Source organism: Stigmatopora nigra, chromosome 9 (genome assembly GCF_051989575.1).
Source record: "Stigmatopora nigra isolate UIUO_SnigA chromosome 9, RoL_Snig_1.1, whole genome shotgun sequence".
NCBI classification, from domain to species: Eukaryota; Metazoa; Chordata; class Actinopteri; order Syngnathiformes; family Syngnathidae; genus Stigmatopora; species Stigmatopora nigra.
The window spans coordinates 10,623,863-10,648,618 of record NC_135516.1 but is presented as its reverse complement, the minus strand read 5'-3'; the positions used below and the strand labels follow the sequence as shown (position 1 = coordinate 10,648,618).

The 24,756-nt window shown below is 42.4% G+C and overlaps 3 protein-coding genes across 4 annotated transcripts; 1 reads left to right on the top strand and 2 right to left on the bottom strand.

The window, feature by feature from the left end:
• Positions 1–3,479: 3,479 nt before the first annotated feature.
• Positions 3,480–8,835, bottom strand: arhgap30 (Rho GTPase activating protein 30). The gene is made up of 13 exons (XM_077724478.1): positions 8,646–8,835; positions 8,483–8,585; positions 8,275–8,419; positions 7,972–8,054; positions 7,798–7,905; positions 7,610–7,728; positions 7,375–7,540; positions 7,188–7,285; positions 6,888–6,959; positions 6,242–6,814; positions 6,015–6,178; positions 5,344–5,897; positions 3,480–5,155 (listed from the first exon to the last, which is right to left on the bottom strand). Exons 1-13 carry the CDS (start codon positions 8,731–8,733, stop codon positions 3,664–3,666), a joined length of 3,765 nt encoding a protein of 1,254 aa, XP_077580604.1. The 5' UTR covers positions 8,734–8,835; the 3' UTR covers positions 3,480–3,663.
• A 975-nt stretch (positions 8,836–9,810) lies between these two features.
• Positions 9,811–22,116, bottom strand: tesk2 (testis associated actin remodelling kinase 2). 2 transcript variants are annotated; one of them, XM_077724073.1, is made up of 14 exons: positions 21,307–22,115; positions 18,183–18,309; positions 18,009–18,081; positions 17,603–17,722; positions 16,278–16,399; positions 14,700–14,748; positions 13,091–13,237; positions 12,872–12,954; positions 12,243–12,327; positions 12,078–12,161; positions 11,906–11,992; positions 11,564–11,705; positions 10,936–11,469; positions 9,811–10,665 (listed from the first exon to the last, which is right to left on the bottom strand). In XM_077724073.1, exons 3-14 carry the CDS (start codon positions 18,030–18,032, stop codon positions 10,424–10,426), a joined length of 1,719 nt encoding a protein of 572 aa, XP_077580199.1. In that variant the 5' UTR covers positions 18,033–18,081; positions 18,183–18,309; positions 21,307–22,115; the 3' UTR covers positions 9,811–10,423. The 2 variants fall into 2 exon arrangements, with proteins under 2 accessions (XP_077580199.1, XP_077580198.1); XM_077724072.1 differs by having other exon boundaries at positions 18,009–18,309; positions 21,307–22,116.
• Positions 22,117–22,262: 146 nt separating this feature from the next.
• Positions 22,263–24,605, top strand: LOC144201449 (uncharacterized). Its single transcript, XM_077724079.1, has 2 exons — positions 22,263–22,935; positions 23,318–24,605. Exons 1-2 carry the CDS (start codon positions 22,653–22,655, stop codon positions 24,118–24,120), a joined length of 1,086 nt encoding a protein of 361 aa, XP_077580205.1. The 5' UTR covers positions 22,263–22,652; the 3' UTR covers positions 24,121–24,605.
• Positions 24,606–24,756: the final 151 nt, after the last annotated feature.

Sequence of the window (24,756 nt, the reverse complement as noted above, 5' to 3'; positions counted from 1 at the left end):
GCTTTTTATCACCAAAAACGACATAGTATAGTAAGGCTTTATTTCGTTAAAAAACGACATAGTATAGTAAGGCTTTTTTCGTCAAAAAACGACATAGTATAGTAAGGCTTTTTTTCATTAAAAACGACATAGTATAGTAAGGCTTTTTTTCGTTAAAAAACGACATAGTATAGTAAGGCTTTTTTTCGTCAAAAAACGACATAGTATAGTAAGGCTTTTTTTCGTCAAAAAACGACATAGTATAGTAAGGCTTTTTATCATTAAAAACGACATAGTATAGTAAGGCTTTTTTTCGTTAAAAAACGACATAGTATAGTAAGGCTTTTTTTCATTAAAAACGACATAGTATAGTAAGGCTTTTTTTCGTTAAAAAAGGACATAGTATAGTAAGGCTTTTTTCGATAAAAAACGACATAGTATAGTAAGGCTTTTTTTCATTAAAAAACGACATAGTATAGTAAGGCTTTTTTCGTTAAAAAACGACATAGTATAGTAAGGCTTTTTTTCGATAAAAAACGACATAGTATAGTAAGGCTTTTTATCACCAAAAACGACATAGTATAGTAAGGCTTTATTTCGTTAAAAAACGACATAGTATAGTAAGGCTTTTTTTTAGTTAAAAAACGACGTAGTATAGTAAGGCTTTTTTCGTTAAAAAACGACATAGTATAGTAAGGCTTTTTATCATTAAAAACGACATAGTATAGTAAGGCTTTTTTTCGTCAAAAAACGACATAGTATAGTAAGGCTTTTTTCGTTAAAAACGACATAGTATAGTAAGGCTTTTTTTAGTTAAAAAACGACATAGTATAGTAAGGCTTTATTTCGTTAAAAAACGACATAGTATAGTAAGGCTTTTTTTCATTAAAAAGGACATAGTATAGTAAGGCTTTTTTCGATAAAAAACGACATAGTATAGTAAGGCTTTTTTTCGTTAAAAACGACATAGTATAGTAAGGCTTTTTATCATTAAAAACGACATAGTATAGTAAGGCTTTTTTTCGTCAAAAAACGACATAGTATAGTAAGGCTTTTTTCGTTAAAAAACGACATAGTATAGTAAGGCTTTTTTTTATTAAAAAACGACATAGTATAGTAAGGCTTTTTATCACCAAAAACGACATAGTATAGTAAGGCTTTTTTTTCATTACAAACGACATAGTATAGTAAGGCTTTTTTTCGTTAAAAAACGACATAGTATAGTAAGGCTTTTTTTCGTTAAAAAAGGACATAGTATAGTAAGGCTTTTTTCGATAAAAAACGACATAGTATAGTAAGGCTTTTTTTCGATAAAAAACGACATAGTATAGTAAGGCTTTTTTTCATTAAAAAACGACATAGTATAGTAAGGCTTTTTTCGTTAAAAAACGACATAGTATAGTAAGGCTTTTTTTCGTTAAAAAAGGACATAGTATAGTAAGGCTTTTTTCGATAAAAAACGACATAGTATAGTAAAGCTTTTTTTCATTAAAAAACGACATAGTATAGTAAGGCTTTTTTCGTTAAAAAACGACATAGTATAGTAAGGCTTTTTTTCGTTAAAAAAGGACATAGTATAGTAAGGCTTTTTTCGATAAAAAACGACATAGTATAGTAAAGCTTTTTTTCATTAAAAAACGACATAGTATAGTAAGGCTTTTTTTCGTTAAAATACGACATAGTATAGTAAGGCTTTTTTCGATAAAAAAACGACATAGTATAGTAAGGCTTTTTTCGATAAAAAAACGACATAGTATAGTAAGGCTTTTTTCGTTAAAAAACGACATAGTATAGTAAGGCTTTTTTTCGTTAAAAAATGACATAGGATAGTAAGGCTTTTTTTAATTAAAAAACGACATAGTATAGTAAGGCTTTTTTTCATTAAAAAACGACATAGTATAGTAAGGCTTTTTTCGTTAAAAAACGACATAGTATAGTAAGGCTTTTTTTCGATAAAAAACGACATAGTATAGTAAGGCTTTTTTTCGTTAAAAAGGACATAGTATAGTAAGGCTTTTTTCGATAAAAAACGACATAGTATAGTAAGGCTTTTTTCGATAAAAAACGACATAGTATAGTAAGGCTTTTTATCATTAAAAACGACATAGTATAGTAAGGCTTTTTTTCATTAAAAAACGACATAGTATAGTAAGGCTTTTTTTCGTCAAAAAACGACATAGTATAGTAAGGCTTTATTTCGTCAAAAAACGACATAGTATAGTAAGGCTTTTTTTTAGTTAAAAAACGACGTAGTATAGTAAGGCTTTTTTCATTAAAAAACGACATAGTATAGTAAGGCTTTTTATCATTAAAAACGACATAGTATAGTAAGGCTTTTTTTCGTCAAAAAACGACATTGTATAGTAAGGCTTTTTTCGTTAAAAACGACATAGTATAGTAAGGCTTTTTTTAGTTAAAAAACGACATAGTATAGTAAGGCTTTATTTCGTTAAAAAACGACATAGTATAGTAAGGCTTTTTTTCATTAAAAAGGACATAGTATAGTAAGGCTTTTTTCGATAAAAAACGACATAGTATAGTAAGGCTTTTTTTCGTTAAAAACGACATAGTATAGTAAGGCTTTTTATCATTAAAAACGACATAGTATAGTAAGGCTTTTTTTCGTCAAAAAACGACATAGTATAGTAAGGCTTTTTTTCATTAAAAAAACGACATAGTATAGTAAGGCTTTTTTCGATAAAAAAACGACATAGTATAGTAAGGCTTTTTTTCGTTAAAAACGACATAGTATAGTAAGGCTTTTTATCATTAAAAACGACATAGTATAGTAAGGCTTTTTTTCGTCAAAAAACGACATAGTATAGTAAGGCTTTTTTTCGTTAAAAACGACATAGTATAGTAAGGCTTTTTTTCGTTAAAAAACGACATAGTATAGTAAGGCTTTTTTTCGTTAAAAACGACATAGTATTGTAAGGCATTATTTCGTTAAAAAACGACATAGTATAGTAAGGCTTTTTGCTCTCAAAAACGACATAGTATAGGAAGTGTGGTAAGGCTTTTATGAAAAACACAAAAAAATGACCATGCACAGTAAATGACAATGTATAGTAAGGTGTTTTTCTTTAAAAAAAAATACAGTGTATAGTAAGGCTTTTATTTTTACAAAAAATGACAATCACGTCGGCTTCACATCTGGGGTCCTTGTTCCGTCTCTTTTTGTCCTGCGATCGGCTGGCCACTGATTCAGCACTCTGCGCCGGAAACATTTGGGATTGGATTCAGCACCCCTCGCGACCCTAGTGAAGATAAAGCGGTTCAGAAAATGAGAAAATTACCATGTATAGTAAGGCTTTTTTCTTAAAAAAATGACCATGTATAGCGAGGCTTTTCTTAAAAAGCAACATAGTATACTAAGGCTTCTTTTTAAAAAAAAAAACGACATAGTATAGTAAGGCTTTATTTTCCTTAAAAAATGACATAGTATAGTAAGGCTTTATTCTTTAAAAAAAACGACATTGTATAGTAAGGCTTTTTTTGTAAAAAAAAAACATTTCTGCGCAAAAATGATAACAGAAATCAAAGAATGGTCAAACGACAACATTTGTCTACAATTTTTAAGTAAATAAAATGGCAGACAGGTAAATTCAATTCAATATTTATTATATCAAAACTGTACATATACTTGTAGGGAACATTTTGCGACTAATTCCACTGTGGGGTGTGTCACTGGATTTCGCCCGGCCAATCCCACTGGCGTTCCCGCTCACTCTCGCGCTCCTTTTCTCGCCTCATGGTCGCCATGGCGACGGCTTCGTCGAAGCACATGCTCAGCGGGCTGTTCCGGGGCGAGTCTTTGGCACAAGTGGCCCCGAGGTCTTCTGGCACCTCGCCGTCTCTCTTCTCTCGTTGTTGGCGAAGACTTCGAACGGCCGCTTTACAGTGTTGAGGCTTAGGTGGCACCACTGGCACCGCCTTCACTTGGTAAACTTTGGGCAATTTGGAGATGACCAGCTTCCTTTCTACTCCACGTTCTAGAAAATCAGACCTGACATCTTTCAGAGGTGGATTTCCAAGACTTGTTGTCCTTATTGGTTCTTCACCATTGTGTTTGTCCTGGAGGAGGGAAAAATTGTCCTTGACGGTGACCTGTAGTTCACAGTTCTTTGGTTCTTGCTCCTCAATGGTCAGGACTTCTCCGGAATGTGTAACATCAGCACAAACTTCCATTGGTGGTTCATCATCACCACTTGGTGTCATTGTCATTTCCTCAAAAATGAGCTCATCTTCCAGTTTTTCGTGAATAGTATCTTCAGGGTCTGCAAAATCCGAGCTGACAATTATCAGGGGCGTATCTCCATGACTTGGTGTCATTGCCACTTGTTCGCCAATTTGCTTTTCTTTATCTGGCACGAATGTCTTCTGAACAAGAATATCTGGTTCTCGCTCCTCAACACTCGCAGCTTTTCCAGATTCTTCCACGTCAGACTTGACCTCTTCCAGTGGTCTATCGTTAAGACTTAGCATCACTATCACTTCCTCACAAATGGGATTTTCATCGTTTCCAAAGCTTTCCCCTGTCACTTCTTCAAAATGAAGTTCAGACTCTTGAATCTCAGAGGTGACATCTTTCAGGGGTGTCACCGTCACCTCCCCGTGAAAGGGTTTGTCTTCTTCAGGCAGCAGCTTTTCACCAATCGTATCTTCTCTTTCACACGTCTCTGGACCTGAAACAAATCTCACACATTTTCTGGAGTCCTCAGCGTATAGGAACTCCGCTGTGCTTCTTTCCCGTTCCTCGATCAGTTCACAAACGGTCTCTTCAAGTTCCTTCCAGATTTTCACAGAAACGTCCTCCTCCGTCTTTGCCTTTCGCAGTTCCCAGTTATCTTCTGTGGAGAGGATTTTGGAGAAACTTGTAATCACTTCAGGATTTGTGATCTCTACATCTTGGGAGACATCTTCTTCCTCAACCTTGTCCTGTTGAAAAGATGCCATAGCCACCTCAGATACATGTAGGAACTTTTCTTTTTGAGCGAGGGAGTCTTGAGGAGGGACATCATCTTCCAGTCTTACAATCTCAAGGACTACGCCATCATTGATGTTGACAGTTGATTGGTCTTTGTGTTCTTGCATTGGAATGTCCAGACAATGGTTTGATGCCATTTCTAAGGAGACAACTTCTGGCTCCGCTTCCTTCATTAGGATTTCTTCATTTCTGCAGAGAAGAAGAAAAAGCGACAAGCTAGATGTTAGCATATTCTGCTGTTTTGTGGCACGACAATAGACATCATTGTGTCTACAAACAATGTGGAAGAACAATCTCAAGCTTAATGTGCTATTTGTTTTGACAGAGATCTTACTTTATCGCTAAGGCTTATTAATTTTGAAGGACGTTCTTTTTACCTCAGACTCTTGTCCTCTTGGTCCTCGACTAGCTCTTCGTTTCGTGGTATTGCCTCTTCTTCCCGTACACTAATGTCATCCTGGTTGATATTGGAGTTATCTTGTTGTTTGGCAGTACAGTATTCAGGGTTGAGTTGCATTTCTTCAGATGATTCGTCATCAACAGTACTGGATGGGATGCTTTCACGATCACACGGGCCGCTTAGAAAGAAGTCCGCGGGAAGGCTCCTAGCAAATAAGCTGTTTTCTTCGTCATCACTGCTAGGGTAGTCGATGGTAACGTCGTCCGCCGTGTCGTCCACGTCATCAATGAAACACTCTGGCAGATCGCACACGGGTGGAATCATGTGAGGCAAGCTTAGGGTTTTTCCGTGACGTTCATTGGTGTCCACACTCCGCGGACGGGGGGACTTGTGTTGGTCGCTCGTATCGGGGCTAGCGGCACGATGCAAGGGTCGCTCCATGAGTTCGTACTCGTCCTCGGACCAAACGGGAGCTTCGACGGAGAACTCGTTCGCTTGGCAATCACAATCCGTCGAGAAATGCTGAGGGATCTGACGAGAGTCAAAAGTTGGAAAATGGTTAGCCTGTCATTTCAAAATGCTGTGAATAAGCTAACATTCACACGGGATGTTTCAAGAAAGCTAAGGTGTTAAGCCAGAAGTCAATACCTGATAGGAAATGCTACAGTCCATGTGATCCAGGAATTCAAAGCTGTCTTGAACGTAGCCCGAGAGCTCCTGGTCGTCCTGCGGTACTTGGCTGGAGTTGAGGACGGAGTCAGAAGAGTCCAAAACGTTGTCCTCGCTTTTGACGTCTGAAGCTCCTTGCATATCTGCAAATGAGATATGGAAATTAGACATCAGCTCGTGGCATCAAAACATTTCTTGGATGTTACCTTCATAAAGATCTTGGTGACAAACATCAGCATCAACTTGGAAAGTCAATTTTTGGTCATCTGCTTCCTCATTCTTGCAAACTAACGTATTTGCCTCTTGGTCCAGAATCAGCTCCTTCTCAACCAACAAGACTTTGTCCTCTTTCACGGCTTGGTCAACTTTTGACTCCCGTCTCCCACCGTCCTCCGTCTCCACACGATCTCCCCCGTCCTTATCCGGAGCCCGGTGCACCACTCGGTCACTCCCCCCTCCTTGCAGGAGACCCAAGGCCAAATTGGAAGTGATGTGCAGTGGGACCGTGACCATGGTGGGCCCAGTGATGTGCATGGCCACTCTCCGACCCGCCTTCGCGGACAGTCCCGGCGACTTGGATAGGGCGGAGTCGCCGTCGGCCGCCCCCAAGCCTTCGGGGTCCAGGGCCGTGTACGTGCCCTGGGTGCCTCCGCTTACGAGTCCCGTCCCCCTGCGATAGGTCACGGCATATTCGCTTCTGCTCAATGGGCTGGCAGAAGTGGAAACTTCCAAGACGGACATTTTGGTGGATGGCGAGGTCTGCAGAGGACGTATGAGATCTGGAATGAAAGAAACTATGCGGTAACTGCTCGTTGTGGGTTTGTGGATCTCCCAGTGAAAGAAGACCAGTACCTTCATTGGTGTATGAGGGAATTCTGAGGGAGTCCATGCTTCGAGCTGGTCGTAATGTCGGTAGTTTCTTCTCTATACGTTAAAAAACCCCAAAAAAGATAGTAGTTGTCACATAAGAACGAGGAGTATCAAAATGTGGCCATAGCAAACAAGTTATGTTGTATTCATTGTAAAATAATTAAAAAAAAAATCCAAAACTTCTAACACAAACCATTTCAATGCCTCTAATTAAATGGTTAAATCAAGTAGACATTTTTTTCTATGCAAATACTCAATTGAATGAATGAATCGAAACTGTACCTTTAACCGAGTGTTTTTGCCGTCTTCTAGGGTCTTGGAAGCGACTGCCGATATTGAAGATGGACATCCACTTTATTCCTTTGAAGGAGCCTTTCCTCCTGTATTGATTGACCAGACGTTTGACCAAAAAAAACCATCAAAAAGGAAGACCAGAAGTCCTTCGCCAAATGTCCTGGACTCTACTCACTTATCAGTGCCTTCTATGATGGCGTGATACGGTCTCATGGGAAGAGGACCGTCTCCAGGACTGATGTGCCCAAAGTTGGCAGAAGGCTGAAGTTTGAACAGCGACTCTTCTTGAGCGAAGATAGCCGTCGGAGAGGGGAGAGATTTTCTCCGGACGTTGGCAGAACCTGAAGGAAGCGGACATTTTGAAAAAACTTGCACTCAGAAGACATGCTTGATGTTGATGATGCGTTTACTTGGCTCGGGAAATAGTTGAGGCACGTGGTTGAGGATGAACTCCACCACGATGGATTGCACTCTGACTTCCATGAAAGCCGCCGTACCATTAAAACCAGATACCTCGATATCCTTTGACCTGGACGAGAGAACAGTCGGATTATTCGGGTTGTGGAACAAGCCCGAAGAAGCGCCACCGTATCCACACCGGAGGAGATTGGGCGCCCAGACGATAGCCAAGTTTCTGGTGTGCATGTTGGTCTCGGACGAGTGTGACGCCATTTTGACTAGGTGGCGCATCAGAAACTCCAAAGTCCTGAGAGAAATTACACAAAAAACTGTTCTAAGATAGACTTTTACGAGAAATAGAGGGAAGAGCTACCCGTAATGAGGTTTGGGAAGTTCCTGCAGGACATCTCGGATTTTCACCAGCCGCTCTTCCTCCAGCTGGATGGCAACGGCTTCCTGTGAAGGATTCCAAAAGTCTAGAATTCCGATAAAGTCCTTTTTGGGTGGTTTGAGGTGAGTGCATTTTATATTGGCATTTCTACTTTGATGTGCTTGTTTGTTGCCGAGATGATATATCGTATGTTTGTGCTTGAGTTTGATCAACAGAATATTTTCTTGTGTTCGTATATTTCAGGTGCATGCAAATTTGGCCAGGACCGTCTCGGCTATACTCAACGGCAAACTTGTCATAAAGTTGGTAGGTGAGCAAGGGATTGGGCAGCTCCCGAAAGTAGGCTTTGCACAGCGAGCTGACGCAGTGGATGTCTTGCAGGTACACTTCTTTGCTGAGGTCGGGGGTGCCGTCGCTTTCAAACTCGCCGCTGTTTTGAAGAAATGACATTTGAGGTTTTTTTTTTCCAGTACTGCAGACAGAAATAAATCACCGTAGTTTTTGGATGTTGGACGAAACGCCAGACAATCTGTAGATCCCGTCCACCACGCCGTGCTCCTCGATGAACTGACTGCAGTGGCGCAACACCTGAGGGACTGCAGAAAAAAACCTCCGTCATTGTGAGTTTTTCCCGCTTCCGTTGTTCTCCGTCGTACCGTCCTGGCCGGAAGTGTTCAAGTGCTCCAGAAGGTCACAGCCAAAGACTTTGTCTTTGCCGGACACTTTTTTGCGCACTCTTCTCATGGCTAGCTGGAAGTTCTCTTCTAACCACAGCTCCAGAACTCTTTTCAACCAGATGTGACTGGATCTAGAGAATTGTGGAGTCCTTCTCAGTGCAGGGACATTGTTGCCTGAATCCAGTAAAAAAAATAATGATAATTAGGACCAGTTCATTTTTTACAAAGCAGCCCCAAAGAGAAACGTTTGGACAGCTAACACAGCATCAAGTACAATTGTCAATTCAGATTTTTGTTTAAGGACACTTCAACAACTCAGAAAACGACCAGGAATTTAATTCCGACAGCATTTAGGGGAGAGAAATGTTTTATCGAAGTCGCCACCCCCTGGAAAAATGATTACAGGAGGCGTTTCTGGACTACAAAGGTAAGAGATGCTCTGTCATTGTTCATTTGTGGTTGACCACTTCCATCCTAAACAAATGCAATTGATTTATTTCCAGAAAACTATCCAATGGCTTTGAAATGGACACCCCCTAAACGAAGAAAAGACCAAGATTGGATACTTGCCCTGCGCCAACCACCGACTGACTGACTGACTTCTCCTCTGCGGACAATTTCGCCAACGTTAGCAGGCCTCGCTGCAGATGTAGCGGAAACGTCAAAAACCCGAAGTCAGGCCGTCGGACCTCCGGTAAGTTCCTCCATTTGATTTCCGGACACTTGCTCCCGTCAGTCTAAGAAGCACATTGGGACGAGACTGAAAAAAAAAATATTTGTTTTAACTCCAACTTGCCTTTAAAACTGTTGCCTTACCTCAACTCTGCGCCAGCTCATACAAAGCAGAAATGAGGTAAGAAAACCGCCAAACTTCCTCTCTGTTCACTTCCTGAACATCGCCACACTGCAACGTCTTCTGATTGGACTAAAAGTCTTTCTCGGTGGCGTCCTCATTTCCCTTCTGGCCTCTTTGGTGACACTTGCACAACTGCCAAGTTGAGTTTGAACCTGTTTGATTGACACTGAAACAAAACTGGGCACAATCTTTGTTACTTCAAACAATCGGACGATAGTGCTACTACGATTTGAAGTCTTTGTAAAGTATCACAAACTTTTAGTGAGAATTTCAAGAAACTCGCACAAATTCCGAGTCAAATAGTTTTTATTGAAACAGAAATGAGACCCTCAGGGTAAGTTTCATCATTTCAAAGCAAAATCATTTTGCACATTATTTTACACAAATATACAAAGGTAAGACTTTTTTTTGTTGGTGTTGTTTTTTGTTAAAACTTTACATCCTCGTTTCTGCGCAACAGTGAAATTATTATTATTATTGCATAGAAAAGATGACAAAATAGTGCATGTTAGTTCCTACGGAGGCCAACTTAATCTCTTAATTGCATTAAGCAGATTTTTGTATTTTTTATTTTAAAGGAGACAACATGACTGCTGGTGAACGAGAGGACTTGTGTCCAGTCGTCTTTGAATCAAAGATGCCCATCAAAGACACTCGAGGACCACCAACTAAAGCCACGACGGATTAACGACGCTCGTCGGAAGTGGAGAATTAACCGTGGCGCCCACCCAACCAATCCACTTGGATGGAGTCCCACGGCAAAAGCCTAATGGTCGGACCACACGGAGGTAAACAATCAAAGTCATTCCGTAACATTGGTAATAAATATAAACAATATTAGCATGATCGGCGATTTTGAAAGCGACTAACGTCACGGTTGCGTTTCTTTGCATCCTTCAGTTCACGGCGGCACGGCTTGCATGTGTTGGTCCTCCGACGTGGCAGAACAGCAGTCCATGGCCTCGCCGAGGGGGACGTTGTTTTGAGACCAGCTCTCGTCAAACACGTCCTCGTCGTCGCCGTTCGACTCTCCCAACGGCGCCTTGGGCCCGTTGTACGGCGGAATTTCCACCACCGTGTATTTGCGGGCCCAGCCGCTCAACGCCGCCTTGTGCCGCACTTCTCCACCTGCTGGGCTCGTCTCTGGGCGGGAAAGAAGTTTTGTTACATTGGATTCGGCGAGGACTCGTTAAACTATAGGTGAGCAAACCGGGATGTGGGTTTTTGTTCCAACCGTTGCAACACTAACACTTTAACCAGACTACAATCCACAGATTGTCCTTTCCAGTTGCAGGTTGGAACGAGAACCCACGTCCACGGCAGGTAAAGTTTCAAAGAACTATTTCAAGTCATTGTTCTGATTTCAATGTTTAATTTAAATTTGTGCAGGAAAATAATTGATTTCTGACTCACGTGTGTTTGCAGAGGCCGCCAACGGACCATTGTTGTTGACGGCCGGGGCCGTCGTGGTGGCGGTGACGGCGTGGCGTTGGTACTGGAACTCGGCGCGAGGCAGCTGCGGCGACACTGGCGAGGAGTGGCACTGCCGTCCTGGTAACTGTTGCCAGTAGAAGGACGCGGCAGTGCCGGAGGCGTGCGGTGGCAGAGGCCGGCCGGTGTAGACGCTGCCCGGAGGCGAGCGCAGGTCGAAGACCAACGAAAACACAGATTTGCTAGGTACGTCGTAGAACTTTATGTTGCCGCCACACAGGTCCTCGCGTGCTGTGAAGGGGTTGACTTTGCGCGGCTTGCCCGCTCGCCGACATGCCGGCGGCGGCTCGTAGTAAGGGTCCTGCACGTTCACCTTCCTCCCCGCCTTGCAGGAAAAAATGTCTGACTGGCTGCGGCTCAACCAGATGTTGCGGCGGGGTCGGGGCGACTTGGGCGGAATTTTGTCGTCTGGGAAAATCAGCGGGTTGAGGCGTTTTAGGCCCTGGATCTTCTCCCCTGTGATTGGACGGATACACAGTGAGTTCAAATTCAAATTGAATATTTCAAAGGTGCAAGTAAATCTTGACTGATTTTGGGAAACTTGACAAACCTTTGGACATGGATGTCTTCTTGTCACCCTCTCCAACCAGTGGAGGGCACTGGTGCCCCACTTCCCCCAACTTCAGGCGTGCCAATATCCCGTCCAAGTTCTGCACAATGTCTGGGAAGGACGGCCTCAGCGTGGGGTCCATCTGGAGGAGTAGAAAATCATCATGGTTAGAAAATGATCAGCGCTAAACCCCTTTAAATGATCCTCTTTCGTCTTTCCCTATGAGCGGAGTCTATCTCATCCAGCTTGGGTGGGTGGTAGGGTCTTTGGGATTACCAAAATAATCTGATTGCTGCTTCTGTCTTTTTAGGAAGTTAAAGATAAAACCGTCAAAGGACTCACATTGCAGCAGTTGAAGGCCAGCTGGAGGACGTCGGGGGGACAGTCACCCACCATGTGTTGAAAGGTGTGGTAGTCCAGCCCAAAGTTCTACTCCCAGTCAACGAGAAACAATGAGTCAACACGACATTTCGTCCCAGGAGACTCCATCGAGGGGATCTCGCCTCGAACTCACCTCTGTTCGTGGTAGAAAGTCGGGGTCGGCCTGGATCCTGGCGATGATCTCACAGAGGACGATGCCGTAGGAGAAGACATCCGCCTGGGAGGAAGAAAATCACTCAGTCCTTCCATTGGTTGTGCACTAATTCAATATTTAATGCTAATAAAGAAAGGAACTCACCTTCTCATTGTAAGCTTCATCCCTCAGTACTTCAGGAGCCATCCAAAAAGGAGATCCCACTACTGACAGCTTTGCTCCTTCCGTCCTGAACGAAAAGACACAGTTTAAACATCTGTTAGCATATGTACGTGAAAGATATTTTAAAATGACATTTAATTCACACTAATTGCTGTATTTTCAGGACTATAAATTGCAATTTTTGTCTAAAACTCAAGCGCAACTTGCATGTTATGTTGTGTTTTTAAGGTTAAAGTTATCTGAAAAACAACCATTTACCTGTCCTCCATTTTAGTATCAAATAAAAGAGAAAAAATGCAATGTATCTTGTGTTGTCCTTTTCATTGACTAATGTCACCTGAAAAATACAGTCATAGTATCCTAAATGAAGACAGATACAGGTCCTTATCCTCATTTTGGTTTCTAGAGCCAATTGAAGTGTTGCTTGGGACTAACAAGGTTTCACAAATGCACAAAAAAGCAGAGATTAGCGACTAACCAATTAGATTTATCCATCGAGACGATTAGTTAAGAATATACTATTATAGTTTGCACCCTACTGCTTCCAATATTTACATCCTCCTTCATATAGTAAAGCACTCAAGTCAAAATCAAGTGGAAGGGATACTTACAGATTAGCTGGGATCTTCTCAGCCAATCCAAAGTCTCCTACCACCGCCGTGTAGCTGCCGTCTTCGCATTTGATTAAACAGTTCTGTCAAGACACCAAAACAGCATTAGGATTATTGTTATTTTTATCATACTATGGAAAAGCCCTACTGGTAGACGACACATTAGTCTGACTTCAATGTGAAATAAAGTCCACATGACCCGTTGTGTTTGTGGCCTACCTTGGAGGTGAGGTCTCGGTGGAAGATCCCTTTGGCGTGCAGGTAGGCCAAACCACTGGCGAGGTCACTGGCTAGTTTGACTCTAGCCGGCCAGCTAAGATGCTTGTTGCTGTCTAGAAGTTGCTCCAGGTTGCCACCATTGATGTACTGCAAAAAAAAGGATAAAACCATTAAAAAGAATACAAACAAAATAAAATACAGCAGAAAATAACAGATTTTTTCATTCAAATTCCTTCTGTGGTCTCTCAAATGGCATCAAATATATTAAGACTTTCAATTGGATGCTGGCTAAGTAGTTGTTACACGTTTCTGGGTCACTAGACGAGCCCGGGGCAAGCCCGCCAGGCGTAATGTGGTGTCGCCGCTTGACTTGGCTGGACATGGACGGGAAATGGATTGAGCTCTCACTCGTCTGGCTCTTTGACCCGAGAGAACTCTGCTGACCTGGCCATAAAAAAAACACACTAATCCCCACGTAAAGGCGTCACGGAACGCGAGTGGTTAACACGGATAAAGGCCCGGATTTAGGCCAAGAGGCTGATGCTGCTGATGAATATCTCAGGGGAAGAAATGACACTCAACTGGGAATACATCATGTGATTGGACGCGTGCTGGGAGGGGGGGTTACTATCTATCTTCCCTGAGTGTCGACCGGTATGGCCTCGGGAATATGTTTCATGTATTGTAGCAACTACATTAAAGCAGTTTGGTATTTTAGCTAATAGTGACACAAAGCAGTATTGTTTTCTAGAAGCTTCAAATAAAAAAAAACAAGATAATCCTGTAGTTAGTCCAGATTATTATTACTGGAAATAGCATTACTTTAGAGCCAGGTCAAAGTATTACCACCCTGGAAAAAACAATACAAAATGAAAGAAAACCATTGCTGGATGATTAATAAGATAACCATTTCTAATTTACTAAGAAATATAAAAAGGGATAAAAAAAAATTAGGTGATATAAATTACAGATTAGAAAAAAAATTGAATTTTTGGGGGGAAAAAACATAATAATCCGAATGTTTTTTCTTAACCAAAATTCTATTTAAAGTACCAATTCCGGATTAAGGAAAACCCATTGAATAGACAAAATGTCCATTAGCAGAAAACATATTTCATGATTATTATTTAACTCCCAGTTTAAACGGATGGGACATCTACCAGTGCCTAACCAATTCAAAGCTAAATAGTCCAAAGTGATCACATGACATTGTCTTGGCTGACTATCAAGAGAACCTGACTCCAACAAAGGCCACATCTGAAAACTAAAAAGCCTTGAGGCTGTCACTTTGAAAAGAATTTAAAATAATACGGGAAGAAAAGGTGGCAATTGACCCTTTTGCTCGAGTGGCTCCAAAAAGACTCGAACGAGTGAGCCGGAGTGAACCCCCCCTCCCTCACCGCCACCCCATGCCCACGCGGCCAATTGGGGGTCAGATGACAAAACAGCAAAACAGCATGAGGTGGCCACCCGAGTCTGACCACACGCACATTCCGCAATGTGGGCTATTCGGTGACATGTCTATTTTTTGCTGCCAATGTTTTTACCTGCCAGGGTGTTCTAGAACTTAGACAAATAAAGCCAGACAAGTCAGAATGTGTTCTCTTACCTCCGTTAGAGCGTGAAGCTGGCCCTCGTGCACACATACACCCTTGAACCTGCAGCAAAACAAAACAAAAAACAGAAATTGTGATTCATTCATAAACTAAACACATTCAGAAAAGAATGACATCAATGTAGCATTAAGAAAAATACCAAAATGAATAAATACAAAAAACATACAAATTCAAAGTGGCACATATTTACTCACATAGGGCGCACTTAAGTTTCAAATTTTGTCTAATATGAATGCAATAAATTTAAGATTCCGTGGGGTTACATTGCTTGCTGACGTGCTATATGTATATAGTGAAAAGGCAGATATCAGTTTTACAAAAAAAATACTTTTAAAAATCCCATACAAAAGCATACACAATTTGAAATGATACAAAAAAACGTATAAAATAAGGGAAAACGTATGAAAAATGTTATTAGTTGTACGCCGCAACAAAAATAAGATGATCTAATTCAGGTGGAAAATAAGAAAGTAGAGAAAGAATTCCAAAAGTTCCAGCTGTAGAAGACAAGACCAGACAAGACAAGTTTCTTCTAACAAGACTATTCTTTTTTTCCATGGCTTGTCAAATGGTGCTTCAAAATAGCATCTCCAAAAACATGCTCTAACACGATTTCCCTTTAAAAGGAGGCATCCATTTATACGTCATGAAATTGAGATGTTACGCTAGACGGACAAATAAACGCAGAATCCTGTCATTTGCAAATCCCGCTCAACCAGTATTCAGTGAAATAACTATAAAGACGTCAAGTTTAATGTTCAAACAGATCGTTTTGGTTTTCCCTTTTTCGCAACACACTTGTCAGATTGGGACGATGTGATCATTTATGTTTTGGTTTAGTGTGTGATCGACTTGCGAATAAACAATTATGAAGGCTTTGCCTCGGGCCAAAGAAAAGATGGTCTTGTTTGGAACGCAACAACGAGTCCCTTCACTATCGGCCCACCACACACAGAAATTCACAACCTACTGCTGGGGCAAACACAACAAAGATGGCATTGTAAAACAAACACACACACATAATTATGTGTGTACGCCCCCTACTCACACAGAATGGAAAAAATAAATAGATATAAACAACCCTCTGGTGGAAGAAATACACTACGAAATGATTTAAATTGTATCTATTACTATGACCTAAACAAATGACTGTCACTTTAAATTACAGTGAGCTGTTACCGTATTCTCTGGACTATAAGTTGCACATTTTTTTTTTCTAATTGAAGTTTTTTTTCCGTTCTCTTTGACCGCCAAAAAGCCTGTTTTATTAGACTATAGTCATCCAAAAAACTAAAATGGTAAATGTTGCCTATTTCGCCAGTTTTTATCCAATTAACTGTCTTTACTTTAACATTTGTTCGTATTTGGTTTTCTATCAAATATAAAAATAGCCCTCCCTAAAATACGACTCATTCATAACCTTCATTGTGCGACTAATAGACCGAAAAAAATGGTTATTGAAAAAAAAATGCAGCCCCTCCATTGTAATGGACGTTATTTCATTTCCTATATTTTTTGACATGCATCTTTTACAGCGGGTTAAATAATTGACATAAACCCGGGGAGCATACCTGAGTATGTTGGGGTGCGAGAGTCGCTTCATCAGCTGCACTTCTCTCAGCATATTAGCCCTGTTGCTGCTCAGCTTATTCATCTTGAGCGCCATCACCTGGCCCGACGCGCGGTGGCACACCTGCAAAGAGGCACATTGACCATCGATTAAATCATGGTTGGAAACATTGCGCACATTGAAAAATAGAATTAAATCAGCCCTCTGAGAACGGAACAACAAGCGGATCGATAAACAATGATTGGGCATGATGGGGATTTTCCTTTCCATTCATCCATCCGATGGTTAGGTAACGCTCACGTAACCAAGCGTGTTGCACACGCTGATAAGCGCGTGGCGCTATCTCGCCATTACACAACCATCATAAAATGTTGGGTGAGTGGCTGGCGCAAAAGCGGCACCAATAAGTACAACGTAAGCAGTTTGTTGAATGGAAAAAAAACATACGATTTCTCATTTTATGAACCGAGTTATCCTCACCAAGGTCGTGCGGGGTGCTGGAGCCTATCCCAGCTGACTTTGGTGCAAAGGCAGCCAATTGCAGAACACAAGGGGACAAACAACCAATCACTCGTAGCTATGGGCAATTTGGAGTGTCCAATCAGCCTACTGTGCATGTTTTTGGAATGTGGAAGGAAAATGGAGTACCCAGAGAAAACCCACGCAGGCCCAGTTTGATAGAATAACTGTGTTGGAAAATAAAAAAATGGTTGGTATTAAATTGCTTAGGATTCTCTTTCGTTGGCACGGTCATTTGGAAGGTATAAAACATCTGTAACATACAAAAGACGGCTTCAATTTGCCAATTTTATGTTTGGACATGACTTCTCTAATGCATTAAAAAGTTAGAAATGGTGGATAGCGTATAACCTTTTAGCTTTAATTCTTAATGCGAGCATGGCTGTTTAGAAAAAAAGCAGGGGGCGTGGCTTGGCCGGACAGCAGGAAGAACAGATGGTCAGTCGTCAGTAGGTCCGTCGCCCCCAATGTTCATCTTGCGACCCCCTCACGCTTCATTCACATCCCCCATCTTTTCCCCATTTTCTAAAGTCAACCCCCCACCAAGATGAGTAGACAATCTTCTTGGCCGGTATTAATGATTACAGGACAAGACTTTCCTATTTGATAGGGCGGAAATCACCATATACTTTATGAATAAAAACCCACGTTTGAAAAACTATGTGTTGCCAATAAAAAGGTTTTAACAATGACATTGGGAACAAACCAACATGTTTTTAAATAAGGTTGTTGACCCAGGCGTACCCCTAAGTAGGAATTTTCTCATTCTGTGTGACTGACTGGTGGACAAATGGCTTTCGCACCCACCTTGTAAACGTCGGAGAAGAAGCCGGAACCGATCCACTCGCAGGTGAAGTCGTCCAGGCGTGTAAGGCAGGAGAAGGCACTGATCAGGGCCCGGTAGGACGAAGGGCAAACCCTGCCCACCTGGATGGAAGGAGTAGCAAAATCAGTTCTACTGTTGGAAATGAGGTATTTTTATATATTTAAATTTCTACTATTGTGGATTTGGTATTGCCTTTGTTAAATCAAGTGTGCATATAAAGGGTATACAAAATAAATCATCTAGGAGGAGTGGATTTGGAAATGTTTCCTATTTTGATGTCAATTCAATTAAATGGGAATACATCAGATTCAATGTATACACAAAAACCATTCAATAGAAATACACAGGAAGGTATATGTTCATATAAAAATATTTTGTGAGACAAACCTGCGAAGGCGGGGCCATTCCCATCTCGCACACCCCTAGCCCTCCGTCTCTATCCTCGGCGAGGCGTTCGGGTCTGGTGGGGAACGCGGCGATCGAGTTGCGTTTATTCCGCTCCATGGCGATGGCGATGACGAAAAAGACGGCGACGGGAGTGTCCTTCCGCCTTGTACCCACATGACAAGGGCGCCGGCCGGATCGTCGTCCGTTTGCCGAGGGGGGGCTCAGCGGCGGCCGCTCGTGGCGACGGGGGTCCTCCGTGGCTGGGGGGTTCTCACATGTTGAGAGGGGAGGCGCTCAAGACCTACGACAGGAAGAAGGATGAAAAACGTAAGGTTTCATTCCAGGGATATGAATTCACCCTTGAGTACAATTTCCATTTTTAAAACTATTTCTCTATAGATAGCAACTAGAATGATTAGACACAAATGAAGCATTGAGAGTTGTTTTCCATAAATCTGAAGTGGAAAGGCTCTCACGAGCACTTCCCTCCACATAAAGCTCGGAAATAGAACGGCTGTAAGAATAGGTGATTGTTAGGAGATTAGTCAAGTAAATGGCTCTCAGGTGACATGAACCTTTGTACCCTCTGTTTTATTGAACAACTTGGACCGACAGAGAGGAAGTCTGCGGGGGCAAAAGGTTGCTTTTATCTCAGCTCATAAATACTTTCTCCATGACCAGAAAGAGCACGTTTTTCTTCCACCCAAATGAAGGTTGCAAGCCTCCAAAACAGATCCATTAACATCTCAATATAAGTCTTCAACGTCATCACCTAAAAGCCCTCCCACACCAAACTTTCAGAGATAAGAACCCAGACCCCCCAACACCAACCTTCATCCCAAGAGTAAATCCCATCAATCCTAAAATTCTAGACACGCCACCCCAAACTACCCTCAAGTTAACCCACAAAAATCACAAAAAAACGACCCAAACTCCAATTTTCTAGACTCACAAAATTCTAATTTTACAGATCCTTTGTCGAAAATAAAAGCATTTACCATATTTTCTCGCATAAAAGCCGTATTTGTAACAAACAAACATGACTGAATCAAGGATGCGTCTTATAGTGCAGAAGATTCGTACTAATTTAAATGTCCAAAAATGGTCTATCGAATCAACACGATGTAAAATTCAGTCAATTCGTTAATGGATTAATTTTGGCCCTCCGGATGAAATCCAAACTGAAGTTTGAGACCCCTGTCCTAGACATTGTAAAGCTAAATGAACCCTAAACCTTCCAACTGTAACCCCCCCAGACGCCACACCCACACAATGAAGTGCTCACCCCAATCCCAAATTTCCAGAAACCCGACGACCGTATATCATCATATAATCACAGGTTGTTTATCATCCAAGCCCTTTGATTTGAACATTTTTCCCCACTCGGGGACTTCTTGAAGTCACAAACACAACTCATCATTGTGTATTTTAATGGCGCCAAGAACTCCAGTGGGGTTATTAAAAAAACGCTCATCAAAAATCGCCTCGTTTAAAGCGAAGCCAAGTCGCAGTGTCACGAGATCTCGACCTAAAAACGACGTCTGTTGCATTTACGCCGGCGCTACAAGACCGGCAAGATGGCCGTGTCCTTAAAAGGCTCCCGGTCCCCCCCTCGGCTGCTTTTCCCTACGACTCGTACGCCGAGACACGTCGCAGCATGCCAAGAAAAACACCCGAGGCCAGGCCTCTAACCGGCCTCTCTAATTTCACCGGCGAGAATAGACGAGCAGGGGGCGCGCTTGTTTTGAACGCCGCCGCCGCCACCGCCGAGAATAGACGGCAATTACCATTCGACGTGGAACTCGATTGGAAACATCTGGCGGGACGGAGCATACTCTGTGACGCCATTTGTATTTGGTACGTAACATCAACATTCAAATTCCTGCTAAAAAAACATTCCTGGGAATTCAAATTTGGTGCTTTCGTTTCTTTCTGACCACTGGTGTCAAAGTGGCGGCCCAGGGGCCAAATCTGGCCCGTCGCATCATTTTGAGTGGCCCGAGAAAGTAAGGGCTGATATTCTGCTTTAGGATCAAATTCAAATCAAGATTATAGATGTAAATTATATTTCCAGATGTTTCCCCTTTTTAAATCAATTATTGCAATTTTTTTCTTTTTGTGCATTCAGTTCAAAAGGCATTGTGTAAAATCTAAAAATAGAAATTTAATAGTTTCTATGATACCTTTATACTTCTGACTCAAATTTTCCTCTATGGAGAATCAATAAAGAACGACCAATGTTAAATCCAAAAACAGGCCTTATCATAAGTTTTATTTGGAAAAGGAACATGCACATGTTCCTTCTCTATTTGCTCGCCTAGACTACACCCTTTGTACATATCCATCATTGGAAACACCCCAAGGAGCCGAGAGAGAGAGAGAAAAATTAGACTGGGACTTTCTTTTTCCGCCATTTCAAAGTGGCCTGTTGTTAGTGTAAACCAGATGGGCGTCCTCGGGGAGCGGTCCGAGGTTGGGGGTTTGGGTACACCCATTTATACACCACCCAGATGTGTTCCACTGGATTACACGCTAATAGGGGCTGTCAGCAATAAATCACCCCGCGGCGATTTTTACGATGGCTGCTGGAGGAAGAAGCGTGTGCAAGCGTGACCTCAGAGGTCAACGCTAAAACTTTATTTATATCGTTATTCCATATTTTAAAGAAAAATAAAGACTAAAAGCGCTTTACTTTTCTTTCTTACAATTTGTTTGGCTCTAAGAAAAAGCTCCAAGGAGGAATTTCAAGCGGTCCAATTTCCAAAGTCCACTAAACGCACCGCTGCAGGATACCTGAGCAAGGTGACTTTGAAAGGAGCGAAGTAAGAGCGCAACTCCAACTTATCCGATGACCATCTGGCTCCAAAGTGCAGCGTTACGCGGGATAGCCATCATTCCGCGGGGGGCTCCGGCAACATTAATGAGTCGCCTCCGTGGGGGTCAGGGGGCTTATTATCGGGATGCCGAGGGGGGTTCATTCTAAGCGACCTTAATAGCTCAGGGGTTACCAATGACAGTGATAGCCGTCCAATCTCACAAGACTTCGTTGCTGGCCCTTTCAAGTCTCAATATATCAGACGACTATGGCCGTCAAATGCACTGAAACGTGATCACAATGAAATGTTAGACGTCTTTTGGCCGTCAGTGGCACTCTAAGTGGAAAGGGATTGGATGCCAATCGTCGTCAATGTGTCAACTATCTCGACTGGCTCAGTCAAACGCAAACAAATGTGAAACAAAGTTGTCAAGGCAAGAAATTGAAATTTCATTTTATCTTTGGACAAAAGAAATGACTTACCTGTTTGCACTTGTAGATGGGAACTCATTCTGGATCATTCCGTTGCAAAGAAATGTTGAAAAGGGAGCGTTTTTTCCGAGTTACAAGTCCGTCATAACTCGGCGTTGAAAGCTAGCTCGGCTACCTTAGCTCGTTTGTCAACAAACTAGCAGAAACGTAGTGGATAGCTCGCCCACCGCTTCACTACTTCCCCCCTCACGCTTGCCTAAGATGGCGTTGCAGAAATGCTCGTTCTACTCTACAACGTTCTCCTTCCCACCAGTGGAGGCATGTTCGGTGTTTTTCTCCGCCCGCAGCGATAATTCAGCCGCGATGGTTGCCGTTTGACAGCTTGCTCAATCGTCGTCGCTCTTCCTTAGTCCCCCTCGGTGAGCCCGCCCACATTTGATTGACAGACCGCTTGGCCAATCAGGCTTTTCTTCCAGACGCGCCTCTACGCACTTCCAAAAGCCATTCAATGGATGTTTACACACGGGGTATTCACTCTGATAGTTCTATTTTACATACAACGGCTTCTTAAAAGCCTTTAAATGTGTAAGGTGGACGATAGCGTGAAACGAGAATGCAAAAATAAATGTCTAAGCGTTTTCGACATAGCGGTCCTACAAATCTTGTGGTTATATTCGTATTAATTTAACGTATTTATATCCCCTGACAGCAAAACATCCTATCTGCTTTCAATAACCATTTTAAACAACATTTTTTTAGTTCTGTAATGCTAGTTTTATACGGCTTTTAAGTCTGCTTACCCATGACCCAAACGAGAATACGTGAAATCAAGCCAGGTGCGTCTAAATACTAGATATCACATAGATAATGCTAGATGTCGAAAAATTTCCATTTCAATGTGTTCTGTTGACAGTTTAGCGAATAATTCCGAAGCAAGATGGCCGACGAGTGACGACGCATCTAGCCTTAGATAAAGTATCATTTATGGTCAACTCTTAACGTTCATCACGGTACAGTATAACCACAGCGTTACCTAGCGATCGAATGGCGAAGATACAGCTCCTCGCATCTTTTGGACAGCCGCATCTATGAACCCAATGCCAAATCATTGATATCAGCAAATCCAACTGTCAATCAAATTTTAGTTAGCCTATAAAACATACGGTGCGATTTATAATTTTGTAGGTTTGTAATGGATGGACAAAGTTTGTCCCATCACAGTCGCTGCAGGCTCGTCACGTGACCACGATGACTTCCTGTTTCTATTCTACTACACTAATCTGGGTTCTCTTCGCTAGGGAAGCCATTAATAATTAAAACTCGAGGTACAAAACCACCAAACGTGAGAAAATCCAAGTTTTTACATCTGAAAATATTGCCATACCTGCGCATCCGTCATGTCGACGCAACCGACTCACGGCACTGCTTTCCAGACTAAGTTAGCCTCCATCATGGAAACGCTCGCCCAAGCGGCCGTGCTGGAGATCGCGCAGTTGTGGGAAGACGCCTTCTCCCTGGTCCACGCTGAGCTCCGCCGTCGGGAGCGAGAGGTGGAAGTTCTGGAAAAGATGCTGCTGGAGAACCAGCGGCGTGACGCCAACGTGTCGCCGCCTGCGCTCGGCTCCTCCGTCGAGGAGCGGCGACAGGACCAGCAGCCGCCCACCGCCGCCTCCGCTGATGGTGAAAACATTACACTTAGTGTCTTTTAATTAAGTTGTTATATATTGTCTACGTGTACGTCATTAAAGTTTAGGCGAAACTTTCAAATGTGCTGAAATGTACTCCTATTACGCCAACCCTTTCCAATGCAACCGTTCTAAAGTAAACAAAAACAAAAAAAGATGTCCTCATAGGGCTACCGTACGATGTTTGTTTTGGATTACGTAGCCCCAACAAAGCATTTTAAGTGACCCGAGGTATAACGATTTTCAAGGTATTGCAAAAATAGAACTCTTACCTATCAACGATAGCTCCTTTCATTTAGAAATGAAAAGGTCTTGTCACATCAAAAGCACTCCTTTCTTGAGTTTTTTCCAGCACTTTAACATTTTCATCATTCCAGGTTCATCTACTGATATTATTTCATCACCTGAGCAAAGTGCCAAAGAGAAGGCGGAGTCACTGACCAGTCACAGAGATGCTCCGCCCCTTCGGGAAAACCCAAGAGCGGAATCCCCCGTCAAGCGTGAGGACGACGAAGACGACGTCATGATCGTGGAGGACGGCAAGTCCCCCGAGGGTCCCGCCCCGGCCGACGGGCCTTTGGGGCACTGGGCTGACGTCGCCGTGGAGGACCAAAAGAGTCACATGTGGTCGTCCGTTTCCGTGGCCGACAGCGACACGGCCGAGGAGGCCGACTTATTCCTGGCCTCCAACTCCCAAAACGTGGATTCGGAGATCTTCCTCATCGAGAACGCCTTGGACATCCTGGACGACTCCTCCAACAGGTTGTTCGGGGACGCTAGACACGCCGCGTCCACTCAGTCCAGGGTTGCCGGGACTTTAAGACAAAGTCATCCACCCGGGTGCTCGGACGAGAGGCGGGACTATTTCCTCTCGGGCAAGTTCCAGCCGGACGACGGCATCTTCGTCTTGGATGACCCGAGACTGGACAAAGGGGCGTCGGGGCGGCGCGTCAAGGAGAAGTGGTTCATCTGTCCTTTCTGCGGCAAGAGCTTCGACCGCATCAGCCATTTGGAGATCCACCAGCGCATCCACACGGGCGAGAAGCCGTACTCGTGTGACGTGTGCGGCAAGTCCTTCTCTCAGAGGAGCAACTTACGTACGCATCAGCGCACACACAAGGAATCTTTAGCCCCCTCAGAGACCCTCAAAGACCCTCAAAGAGCAGAGAGGAGGACCTGAAGAAACTGAGCTGCAAGACACAAAATGGCGAGGCGTCTGCTGTGTATCTCTGCTTGGATTTGGCTAACAAGCGTACAAAATGACTGGTACCTCATTTTACAAGTGATCCAATTGACTAGTTTTGAGATACTATTTTGTTTGGGTTTTTATTTATTTGTTGTTGTTTTTTAACTTTTTTTTAAACCTATTTTAGGTGACGCGGTTTTTCTAACCCAGTATTTGCACAGTGGAAGCAGATTGAGATTGAGTGCGCTGGCTGATTATTAATCACTACTTCTGCAAAACAGCAACACAGTAAAGATTTTGGAAGGTAACCCACTAAAAAAAAACTTATGGGAATGCGACTTGGACGTGTGAATGTATACTACGTTTGATGGGCATGAGATTTGTCATAGACACATTTCATGAGACCAATCTGTTACATTCTTGTTTATTTATATTTTCTAATTGATTTTTTTCTTCAATAAAAACATGTAAAAAAAGTGTTTTTTCATTTGGGGTGCCGAAAAACGATTCAAGCTTTTGAATTAGCATAACTATAATGTGTTATATACACATTTTTTACAGTCATGCTTTTTGGAATTCCCCTATATGTTCAATTAGCCTTTAACAAAACCTATAATTGGCCCCTGAAAA

Coding starts and splice junctions, on each gene's coding strand:
- tesk2 (XM_077724072.1), bottom strand. CDS start 18,125: ATGGAGCGGAATAAACGCAACTCGATCGCCGCGTTCCCCACCAGACCC. Junction 17,723..18,008: donor GAATGGCCCCGCCTTCGCAG/GTTTGTCTCACA, acceptor CCTTCCATCCAG/GTGGGCAGGGTTTGCCCTTC. Junction 12,955..13,090: donor ACCGAGACCTCACCTCCAAG/GTAGGCCACAAA, acceptor GTGTCTTGACAG/AACTGTTTAATCAAATGCGA.
- LOC144201449 (XM_077724079.1), top strand. CDS start 22,653: ATGTCGACGCAACCGACTCACGGCACTGCTTTCCAGACTAAGTTAGCC. Junction 22,936..23,317: donor CACCGCCGCCTCCGCTGATG/GTGAAAACATTA, acceptor TCATCATTCCAG/GTTCATCTACTGATATTATT.
- arhgap30 (XM_077724478.1), bottom strand. CDS start 8,733: ATGAGAAGAGTGCGCAAAAAAGTGTCCGGCAAAGACAAAGTCTTTGGC. Junction 7,286..7,374: donor ATCATAGAAGGCACTGATAA/GTGAGTAGAGTC, acceptor CAATCAATACAG/GAGGAAAGGCTCCTTCAAAG. Junction 6,815..6,887: donor TCCCTCATACACCAATGAAG/GTACTGGTCTTC, acceptor CTTTCATTCCAG/ATCTCATACGTCCTCTGCAG.